The 12,060-nt window shown below is 46.9% G+C and overlaps 1 protein-coding gene across 1 annotated transcript in view; it reads right to left on the minus strand.

Moving 5' to 3' along the window:
* Window positions 1-300: 300 nt before the first annotated feature.
* ERMARD (ER membrane-associated RNA degradation) overlaps window positions 301-12,060 on the minus strand; it is a 30,146-nt gene continuing 18,386 nt past the window's right edge. Inside the window, exons 12-18 of the mRNA XM_010848517.1 lie at window positions 10,961-11,134; window positions 3,951-4,034; window positions 3,181-3,257; window positions 2,633-2,758; window positions 2,197-2,415; window positions 1,720-1,833; window positions 301-508 (exon numbers count right to left, since the gene is read on the minus strand). Coding sequence (XP_010846819.1) covers window positions 328-508; window positions 1,720-1,833; window positions 2,197-2,415; window positions 2,633-2,758; window positions 3,181-3,257; window positions 3,951-4,034; window positions 10,961-11,134 — 975 coding nt within the window. The 3' untranslated portion in view covers window positions 301-327. The remainder of the gene's footprint in view (window positions 509-1,719; window positions 1,834-2,196; window positions 2,416-2,632; window positions 2,759-3,180; window positions 3,258-3,950; window positions 4,035-10,960; window positions 11,135-12,060) is intronic.

Raw genomic sequence — 12,060 nt, forward strand, 5'->3', positions numbered from 1 at the left:
AAGATTAGCACTATGGCCAGTAAGATGTGGCCACCCACACCGGGGTGATGGCTGAGTGAGAAGACTCTCCTCTGCGTAGGACGCAGTCGGGAGACAAGGCCCCAAACTGCTGCGGCCACTGCTTCCCAGGGATCCACCTGAGGCTCACACCAGCAGCCGGAAGGCGACTGGAGAACTGCAGGGCAGGAAGCCTGGGGCCCTGCTGGAGCAGAGTCCCGAAACCACCTGCCCTTGGAAACACACCCTGCCCTTGGGTCTTCGATTCACAGGCTATGAAGTTCACACAGTCAGTCAGGTTTCTGATAGAGCCCGAGGCATCCTGACTTATCAGACGACTTTAATGGTGGATTTCTCGGCTAAATGCATTAACATCTGTTTCTTCTCAATAAAAGTCCAAATCTTTAACAAGGCCGTGTGTGTGAGACGGACAGCGTCGTCCCACTTGTTCCTGTCTTGCCTGGTGCAAGCTGCAAGGTTCTCTGTGTACTGCAAGATGCACTTTAAGAACCTGTTTCAAACAAAGAAAGTAATTTATCTATCCCACTGTAAATGCAACAAGGATTTACTGTATCCCCTTCATTCTGGAATCACAACTGAAGTACTCTAGGTAATTTTCACCTGAAGATTCCACAAAAGGAAATACATACAACATGGAAACGAGAGAACGCTACCTGGATGAAGGCGAGAACGCCAGCGTCAGTGTGCAGGGTGGACGTCCACGCGCCACACAGCGCACCCGCTCCCAGGCCCACGCAGGACACTCTGCTGATGGGACCTTAGGGGCCGCCTGGACCACACTCACATAACAGACCCTCAAGACACTGGACCCTTGGGGGCTGCGCCTCCTGTTTCCACCCCACTAGCCTCACCCCCCGCCAGAGGGGCCACCCCCCTCCACAGTAGACACGTGCTGCTGGGAGCAGCCATCGCTGCTGAAAGGCTTCTTCTGGAAGATGACTCACCAGGAAGCCCACAGGGAACGCCCTCTGACTGGCGAGAAGGGCCACATCCACATTTCCCAAGTTCTCCTTAAAGTTTCCCAAGTAGCCCAAAATTGTCTCCAACTATGAATTTTTGAAATTTTTACACTTAGAAGTTAAAAGAATACAATAAATATCCACAGCCCCCTATCTAGACTGTGGCTTTCAGTTGAGGTGACTGTGCCCCCAAAGGGCACTGGGGGCGTCTGAGCCCTTTGTGGCTGTCACGACTGGGGGCTGCTGGCATCCAGTGGGCGGGGGGCACTGCCCTACAGTGCCTACATGGCCCTGCAGCAGACCGTCTACAGATTAGAGCCGGACCAGGCTCCAGGAGCCCGCGCAGCTGAGGGTGGTGCAGCCTCCCCACAGCCTCCTCCCAGTATCGCCGTCTGGACAGAGTTCCCGTGGCCCTGAGGGAGGGATTCCAAAATCATTCACATGCAGATCACTCAGCTTTCTGAACTGTCAGCTCTAAAGGCTCACTGACTTGCACTGAAACCCACAGAGAAGAGCAGTTCAGGGTCAGATAGGAGGGAGCACGACTCAAAATACTGACACACAGCTTCACCTCCTGCAATGTGCACACGGATCCAGATGCCGCTGGTGTTCTGAAGTGTGCACACTGACCTCAGGTACTGCTGGTATTCTGAAGTGTGCACGTGATCTCAGATACTGCCGGTGTTCTGAAGTGTGCACACGGACCCAGATACCGCTGGTGTTCTAAAGTGTGCACACTGACCTCAGGTACTGCTGGTATTCTGAAGCATTCTTCCCAAGAACCATGTGAATGTTGATCAATTCCAGTGCAATCAGCAATAAAATCAGGTAAAGCATCGGAGACAGAAGCTTCATACTAAAAACATAAGATCAGTTAAAATTTAGTAAGTGCTAAATATTTATCACCTTTATAAGGTGCCTTCGTGAGGACGCAGCGGGTTCTACATACACACTGCCGGCACCGCCGGGTAGATCTGCTGTTACCTTTAAAATCCAAAAATTCGCTGGGTCTCTAGAACCCATATTCTAAACTTACAGGTGGTATTTACAGTGACACTTATTGCAATTTTTCTCGAAAATAAGCATTCTCTGAAGTGGGAGCAGAAGCCCATCAGCTGAGAGCCGCCCAGGAGAGCTCCGCCCACGATACTCCACTCAGCAGTGCGTGCTGCGTGACCTGCGCACCAGGGCTCCGCCCACCAGGTCACGCAGCACGCACCTGCGCACCAGACGCAGGTAATTCCGCCTCTGCCGCGAGCGCAGGCTTCGGTCCTCCCACTGCCGGCGCCTCAGCTCCACGCACACGGCTACCTGTCCACAAACGCGGCGGCAGTGGGCGCTGACCCTCCGGAGCACAGCCAGCACCTCCAGGACAGCTCGGGGGCAGAAGAGGGTCCGCACGGGGATGCTGCAGAGCACATGGAGCAGGCGGGGCCACCTGCGGGGTGGAGAGCGGGTCCTGAGGGCCTGTCTGCCCCGGGCCGGCGGCCTGCACACTTGCCGCGGCCGTGTCACAGGCGTCAGACTCGGCAGATCCCGCGTGAGAATCTCTGTCGCCACACGCACTGTCAGGGCTTATCTGACAGCTCCTCCGCGAATTCTGCAACCCAACACACCTCCCCCAGGCCCAAGCACCCAGGGCGCCCTGGACTCACTCCTCAGGAGGAAGGGGCCCTGGGAGGTGGGCAGCGCGGTGTGTCTCAGGCACATGGCAACACAGCCCAGCCACGATTTCTGTGATTAAAGAGCTGCAGACATCTGTTTCAGAATCACCTTCTGATCTGAAGACAGGAAACATTTAAAGACATGTGACAAAGAGCAGTTGCCCAATTAGGGCCAGTGCAAACTGATGTTTATTTCAGTGGTTCCCTGGGCAAAGCACTTCATCTGCAACTTGCTTTCCCCAAAATGAAATGAAAAAGCCATGTAGGAGACCAAGGTAAAGGTAAATGACAGAGGCACCACCAACTGACTATTCTGCTGGATGCCACCCACCTGCCCAGGAGGCCTGCCTTCATGCTTGAGCCCTAGGTCTCTGCAAACGCTTCCCCCGCGACTGGGCCCTGAGACCCCCAGTCTCAGCCCTCCAGCACCTAGCCCTAGTACTTCCTCCTTGGGACCTGTCTCCTGACAGTCTTGCCAGAGAAGACACTGTTTGGAGCTGAGGTTCACAGAGCCTTGCGAGGCTTCTGTGAGGACTCACCGCACAGGCTCCCTTTCAGCTTCTTCGGGCAAAGGCAGCAGAAGCCAAGCTCCAACGCTCCCCTCACAGCTCAGCACCTAACACACCGTATTTGTAAAATTGTTACGGAGGCTACATATGAAAACTTGGCGGGCATCTGTTATTTGGTCAACACAGGTAAAGGAAGGCAGGTGAAAACATGAGATCCTTAGGAAGTGTCGACAGCCCCTCCCACCCGACACTCCTGGGGACCGTCCACTCCGGGCTCGGCTTCTCTCCGACACCTCTGCAAAGCTCCCCAACCCATTCTGCACTGATTCTACAGCTTCCTTTCAGAATTTCTACTAGCAGCTATTGTGACGATTATATTCTTGCACATGACCCCACCTTGCTCCCTGGTACCTCCTGCCATATGTAAAATAAAGTTTCTGAGCCACTCTCCAATCACAATATCCGGGTAGAGATGCTCACAAGCTTATTGCTTGTTTAATCTACAGGTTAACGAAAGCTGGTCAGACGAAGCTGACATCCCTCACCACTGCCAAGCAACACCTGTGACAGGTCCTGGGTTAACGGCACGCAGTCACCCACAAAGTACTAAAAACACCGAGGATGCAAACCGACCATCACCTCAACTGCTAGACCCCAGAAAGATGCAGTGGCCAGGCCAAGGCCACACATCTGGGAGGCACACAAGCCACAGAGCCAGGGACCCGAAGCTGGGCTGGAGGAGGCGGGCTGCACCCGTCAAATCTCTACAACTGTGGACCTGCACACCCCTCCCCACATACCTGTTTTTTAAGCTGAGAAGCTGGGTGGCAGCGAGAAACGTAGGTTCCTGCAAGGTTAATCAGTGACCCCACCGCTGCTTTTTCCTGGTTTAGAGAAAACAGACCATTGTTACTACAACTTTGGTCAGGCTTCTGCTTCTCTGCTATCGCATCTGAGGTCACATAAGAGTCCTGACTTTCTGTTAACTCCCTACACATAATTCTCTCAGCTAAAAGAAGGAAAACTCTTCATTAAAATGGATTTGATAAAGTAGTCAAGCCATAACCAACAAAATTATCTTAAATAAGGCTGATTAATAGTGATCAATTACATATGCTACTCTGTCCACAATGCAGCAAAACCAGAAATAAATGAGAAAAAGAGTCCAAACAATTGGACTCTCTAAGAGAGTCTCCTGAAAAACTAGGACACAACAAGAATTTAAACATTAAAAATGAATATACCTAGAAAAGGATTACATACTATAAACACTCAACTGCCAGACATATAAGTATTTTTAAAAGAGTAAAAAAATTACATTATTTACAGCTGACACACCTGTATAACTGGCAAACCCGAGTCTGTGGACTATTACAAAATGTGGTCAACGGATGAAGGGAATGGCAAACGACTCCAGTGTTCTTGCCTTGAGAACCCCATGAACAGGATGAAAAGGCAAAAGATACGACACTGGAAGATGAACCCAAAGGTCAGTAGGTGTCCAATTTGCTACTGAGGAAGAGCAGATAAACAGCTCCAGAAAGAATGAAGAGACTGATCCAAAGCAGAAAAGATGCCCAATTGTGGATGTGTCTGGTGGTGAAAGTAAAGTCCAATGCTGTAAAGAACAACACTGCATATGAACCTGGAATGTTAGGTCCATGAATCAAGGTAAATTGGAAGTGGTCAAACTGGAGATGGCCAGAGTGAACATCAACATTTTAGCAACTGGTGAACTAAAATGGACAGGGATGGGTGAATTTAATTCAGATGACCATTATACCTACTACTGTGGGCTAGATCCCTTGGAAGAAATGGAGTAGTCCTCAGAGTCAACAAAGGAGTCTGAAATGCAGTACTTGGGTACAATCTCAAAAACGACAGAATGATCTCAATTTGATTCCAAAGCAAACCATTCAACATCACAGTAATCCAAATCTATGCCTCAACCACTAGTGCTGAAGAAACTGAAGTTGAACGGTTCTATGAAGATCTAGAAAACCTTCTAGAAATAACACCAAAAAAAGATGTCCTTTTCATCCTAGGGGACTAGAATGCAAAAGTAAAAAGTCAAGAGATACCTGGAGTAATAGGCAAGTTTGGTCTTGGAGTACATAATGAAGCAGGGCAAAGGCTAACAGAGTTGTGCCAAGAGAACACACTGGTCATAGCAAACACCTTCTTCCAACAACACAAGAGAAGACTCTACACATGGACATCACCAGATGGTCAATACTGAAATAAGATTGATTATAACTTAAATTAGTCCACCCAATTCTACTGTTTTTGAAGGACATAGAGTATGGAATGTATTGGATTATGAGGTGTGGTCAATGAAGTAATGAGCCCCCTCCCCCACAAATGTCGTTGGTACATGTTATGCTAACTTACCAGCTAAAGGAGATTTTGCATATGTGAATAAAGACCTGTGTAGTTCCAATTTTATCACAAGGGACCTAATAAGAAGGAAGCAGAATTAGAGTCAGAAAAAAGGAGCTGTGAAAAGTGAACAATGGTTGGAATGATGCATTCTAAAGATGGAAGAAGAGGTCATGAGCAAAGACATGCAGGAGGCCTTTGAAAACTGGAAAAAAGAAGGAACCAGAATTTCCTCCATAGGAACACAAACAGGGCAAGCTTGACTTGAGTCCAATAGGATTCATTTTGGATTTCTCAAAGCAAAACCATGAGATGCTATATCTGTGTTGTTTTAAGCCCCTAAGTTTATAATAATCTTTTACAATAGCAATAGGACATGAATATTAATACATGAAGTGAGTGCATATTATAAACCAGAAGGAAGGCAGACCAGCATATTAAGAAGGAACATTTGAATTACCCCAAACTCCTTAATTTGTCATTTTTCAGGGAGTGGGGGAGTCCTCAAGTAAACTTTTCATTATAAAATTAAAATTCAGTTCAGTTCACTTCAGTAGCTCAGTCTTGTCGGACTCTTTGTGACCCCATGGACTGCAGCACGCCAGGCTTTCCTGTCCATCACCAACACCCAGAGCTTGCTCAAACTCATGTCCACTGAGTCAGTAATGCCATCCGACCATATCATCCTCTGTCATCCCCTTCTCCTCCTGCCTTCAATTTTTCCCAGCATCATCTTTTCCAGAGAGTCAGTTCTTCACATCAAGTGGACAAAGTATTGGAGTTTCAGCTTCAGCATCTGTCCTTCCAATGAATTTTCAGGACTGATTTCCTTTAGGATGGACTGGTTGAATCAAAATGTCTACTTTAGCTCTTGGTAATGCAAATGCAAATTTATCATCAATTTCCTTCTTCTCATATCTCTTCAAATGCTCAGAATATTGCTTCTTTTCTTCTACCAAGCACATCAAAAACTAGGAAAGCTTCACTTTCACCCGGGTGCACCATTTTCAGAATGTAGTTTTCAATCCCCTTCTTTGTGTTCAAATGTCGTGACTGTTTTCCAATGTGTGTATAAAGCTTCACTCCTAACACTCTTATGTACTCACAGGTGTTTACCTTACTTTACTATATTTCCTATAAAATAATAATGTAAATAAAAGTGGCTTTAAGAATCAAAAAAAAAAAAAAAGATTGATTATATCCTTGCAGCCAAAGATAGAGAAGCTCTATCAGATCAGGTCAGATCAGATCAGTTGCTCAGTCGTGTCTGACTCTTTGCGACCCCATGAATCGCAGCATGCCAGGCCTCCCTGTCCATCACCAACTCCCAGAGTTCACTGAGACTCACGTCCATCAAGTCAGTGATGCCATCAAGCCATCTCATCCTCTGTCGTCCCCTTCTCCTCTTGCCCCCGATCCCTCCCAGCATCAGTCTTTTCCAATGAGTCAACTCGTCACATGAGGTGTCCAAAGTACTGGAGTTTCAGCTTTAGCATCATTCCTTCCACAGAAATCCCAGGGCTGATCTCCTTCAGAATGGACTGGTTGGATCTCCTTGCAGTCCAAGGGACTCTCAAGAGTCTTCTCCAATACCACACTTCAAAAGCATCAATTATTTAGCGCTCAGCCTTCTTCACAGTCTTGAGAAGCTCTATACAGTCAGCAAAAACAAGACCTGGAGCTGACTGTGGCTCAGATCATAATCTCCTTATTGCCAAATTCAGACTTATACTGAAGAAAGTAGGAAAAGCCACTAGGCCATTCTCAATTGACCTAATCAAATCCCTTATGATTATACGGTGGAGGTGACAAACAGATTCAAGGGATTAGATCTGGTAGACAGAGTGCCTGAACAACTATGGAAGGAAGTTCATAAAACTGTACAGAGGCAGTGACCAAAACCATCCCCAAGAAAAAGAAATGGAATAAGGCAAACTGGTTGTCTGAGGAGGCTTTACAAATAGCTGAGAAAAGAAGAGAGGTAAAAGACAAAGGAGAAAAGGTAATATACACCCATCTGAATGCAGCGTTCCAAACAACAGCAAGGAGAGATAAGAAAGCCTTCAGTGAACAATGCAAAAAAACAGAGGAAACAGAATGGGAAAGACTAGAGATCTCTTCAAGAAAACAGAGATACCAAGGGAATGTTTCACGCAAAGATGGGCACAAAAGGACAGAAATGGTATGGACCTAACAGAAGCAGAAGAGATTAAGAAGAGGTAGCAAGAATACACAGAAGAACTATACAAAAAAAGGTCTTAATGACCCAGATAACCACGATGGTTGATCACTAACCTAGAGCCAGACATTCTGGAGTGTGAAGTCAAGCAGGCCTTAGGAAGCATTACTACAAATAAAATTAGTCAAGGTGATGGAATCTCAGCTGAGCTATTTCAAATTCTAAAAGATGATGCTGTGAAAACGCTGCACTCAATATGCCAGCAAATTTGGAAAACTCAGCAGTGGCCACAGGACTGAAAAAGGTCAGTCTTCATTCCAATCACAAAGGGCAGTGCCGAAAAATGTTCAGATTACCGCATAATGGCACTCATTTTCACATGCCAGCAAGGTAATGCCCAAAGTCATTCAAGCTAGCCTTGAATAGCACGTGAACTGAGAACTTCTAGATGTTCAAGCTGGATTTAGAAAAAACCAGAGGTCAAATTGCCAACATCCTTTGGATCATAGAAAAAGCAAGAGAATTCCAGAAACACATCTGCTTCATTGACTACGATAAAGCCTTTGACTGTGTGGATCACAACAAACTGTGGAAAATTCTTCAAGAGATGGGAATATCAGACCACTTGACCTGCCTCCTGAGAAACCTGTATGCAGGTCAAGAAGCAACAGTTAGAACCAGACATAGGACAATGGACTGGTTCAAAATTAGGAAAGGAGTAAGTGAAGGCTGTATATTGTCACCCTGCTTATTTAATTACTATGCAGAGTACAATCATGTGAAATGCTGGGCTGGATGAAGCACAAGCTGGAATCAAGACTGCCGGGAGAAATAGCAGCAACCTCAGATATGCAGATGATACCACTCTAATGAAACAAAGTGAAGAGGAACTAAAGAGCGTCTTGATGAAAGTGAAAGAGGAGAGTGAAAAAGCTGGCTTAAAACTCAACATTTGAAAAACTAAGATCATGGCATCTGGTCCCATCACTTCATGGCAAATAGATGGGGAAACAATGGAAACAGTGAGACTTTCTTTTTGTGGGCTCCAAAATCACTGCAAATGGTGACTACAGCCATGAAATTAAAAGACGCTTGCTCCTCAGAAGAAAAACTATGACCAACCTAGACAGCATATTAAAAAGCACACGCATCACTTTGCTGACAAAGGTCCATCTAGTCAAAGCTATAGCTTTTCTAGTAATCATGTACAGATGTGAGAGCTGGACCATAGAGAAGGCTGACGCCAAAGAACTGATGTTTTCAAACTGTGCTGGGGAAGACTCTTGAGAGTCCCTTGAACAGCAAGGATATCAAACCAATCAACCCTAAAGGAAATCAGTCCTGAATATTCATTGGAAGGATTGATGCTGAAGCTGATGCTGAAGCTGAAGCTGAAGCTCCAATCCTTTGGCCACCTCACGCAAAGAGCCAACTCACTGGTAAAGAGCCTATGCTGGGCAAGACTGAGGGTAGGAGAAGAAGGGAGTGACAGAGAATGAGATGGTTGGAAGGTATCACTGAATCAATGGACATGAGTTTGAGCAAATTCCCGGAGGTAGTGAAGAACAGGGAAGCCTGGCATGCTGCAGTGAGGTTGCAGAGTCGGACATGATTTGCCACTGAAGAACAGCAAAGTCAGTGAGTTTATAGCTGAGAAACTTAATACATGTAAGTCAAAAGCTTCCCTATGTATAAGCAATGACTACCTAGAGCTCTCAACAGCTCAGAACCACTCAAATGGCCAGCTGTTACTTGGAGAAGAAATGCAGTCAACTTCCATTTACTCTGACACCTACACAGATCAGAGAGCAATCAGGCTCACAGGGCGGTTGGTACCTGGTAGGGTCGCCAGGACTCACACCTGAAGCGATGAGCCTGTGGCCACCACAGCACACGTGGCTTCCCTGGCGACAGGAGCCGTGGGAGGGCCTATGAGCACGTGGGGACACGATGGGGGGCAGTGCGGGGGCGGCAGGGGAGGGGGACGCGGCTCTGGGGCTCAGTCTTGAGGGAGAGCGGGGAAGCTGGAGAGTGAAGCGGGGGACGGGCCTTGGGGCCTGAGCAGCCACTTGTCAGGGAACAGTGTTCAGTCTTGCAAAAGTATCAATTATCCCCACATTAATCCATCAGGAGCTCATCCCTGTGGGCTTCCTGTTTAACTTCACAGGTTCACTGGAATAATAACAATTAGAGAAGAGGCAGCACATTCTGAAGAAGAGGAGAAACAGGACCATAATGTCAGACACTAATGTTAGTATTAATGTCGACACCAACTAACCTGTTGTAAGACCTAAAGACAGGAAAGGGAGTCCAGGTCCGGAGTCCAGGGCACCCTGCACAGAGGTGTTTATTCTCTAAATGGGGTTGGCCAGCTTGCAAGCAATTTGTTAAAGAAAAAAATAAGCTAGATTCCCAGATGAAATAAATTCCTGCTGGATCAAAAGATGTAAATGGAAAAAAAGCTATAGAACTATAATGGAAAGATATGAATACTTCTATAATTTTGGAAAACAAAAGGTCTTTTAAGAAGAACTCCAAATGCATAAGCCAGAGAGGAAAAACCTAAAGATACATAACAGCAATATAGATAGAGAGACCGTCATAATGAGAGAAGGACAAATATCATATGATATCGCTCATATGTGGAATATAAAAAAGTGGTACAAATAACTTATTTACAAAATAGAGACAGAGTCACAGCAGCAGAAACCAATCTCACAGCTACCAGGGGATAAGGGGGCCCGGGGATGAACTGGGGACTGGGCCGACACACACACACCGCTACACACGAAACGGGGACTCAAGGACCCGCTGCGCAGCGCGGGGACTCCACTCAGTGATCACACGCTCCATCACAGCGGCCTGTACAGGAGAGGAGTCTCAGACAGTGGAGATAGATAGATATATATATGTGTGTGTGTGTGTGTGTAAGTGATTCACTTTGCTGTACACCTGAAGCTAACACACTGTAAATCAACTATACTCCATTAAAACTTTTAAAGTAAATAAATATAGATTTAGAGTAAAAAAAAAAAACGATGAATTATTTTAGGTGAGATCAAGTAATATTAATTAATTTGTTATAGAGAATACATGTCCACAAGTAATCTGTTCAGATGGAGGCAAGCCGTAACTCAAGTAAATTAAAACAAAAGATAATTAAAATATAACTAATTACATTTGGAAACAACTCCATTCCCTCTCAACTGAAAGAAGTGAACCTAATGAAACATCTTCTTCCCTACACATTACCTTAAACACTGCTAACAGATCTTCATCGATAAATCTGAGTAAAAGGACAAAGCAAAACGCAAGCAGCTGACTGGCTGCTTCTTTCGGAAATTCAGGTAAACTGACTTCCCCATGGCTTAACCGATCTCTTAGACGGGGACCCTCCTGATGGTTTAGGAAATCCCAGAGAAATTCCTACCAAAAAAAGGACACAAAAAATATGTGGTTAGTATTCTCAGCAGAAAGAAGGAAGTCTGAAGGCCCAGAAAGGGCAAGCCGAAGCAGCAGTGTTCATTACGGAAAAGTGAGCCTGGAAGAGAGAGTCAGTCAAGGTCACAGAGCAGACAAGCACCAAGTCACCCGGGATCCCTCGGCTCCTCCTACACCCGCCGCCTCTGCTGCGTTCTCCTGTGGGACCTCCCTTCTGTGTATCAGCACCCTGCTACCCGAGGCAGGATGCTCCTGGGAAGCCGTGTCCTCTGGAACTGCACCCCACAATCTCAGGCAGGAGCCCTACTGCTCAGGCTGGATCTCCCGGGAGCCGTGTTTCTGCACCCATTCCTCGGCAGGCTGACAAGAACCTGGCAAGTCCAGAGGACCGGGCACCAGGGCTGCAGAGCTGCCTGCATGGCCCCAGTGCCCGGCAGCAGCACCAGAGGACCGGGCACCAGGGCTGCAGAGCCCTGCACGGCCCCAGTGCCCGGCAGCAGCACCAGAGGACCGGGCACCAGGGCTGCAGAGCCGCCTGCACGGCCCCAGTGCCCGGCAGCAGCGCCATTCCCAGCCTCACCCCCCGAAGGACGAGGACTGTGTTGACCACACCTGGAATCCACAGCTGTGCTCACGACAACACCGGTTTTCTTTCCCCTCGTCCCTCTTTCTCACATGTCCTTTCTCAGATCACCCTTTTATTTTTGAAGCCTTGTGAAGACACGGCTGTTTTCTTAATGGCAAATGTTCAAGAACTCTTCCACAGGCAGAGGAAAAAGAGTCAGAAAACCAAATTTTCTGATTCAGGCAAACTGCCGCTGGACAGAGGAGTCATAGAGATTCAAGATGACAAAGAGCTTTAGATAAACGAGTTCAATCATGCTAACTTCCTGGTAGCAGAAAGGAGTGAC

This window comes from Bison bison, unplaced genomic scaffold (genome assembly GCF_000754665.1).
Source record: "Bison bison bison isolate TAMUID 2011002044 unplaced genomic scaffold, Bison_UMD1.0 scf7180017864269, whole genome shotgun sequence".
Classification (NCBI taxonomy): Eukaryota; Metazoa; Chordata; class Mammalia; order Artiodactyla; family Bovidae; genus Bison; species Bison bison.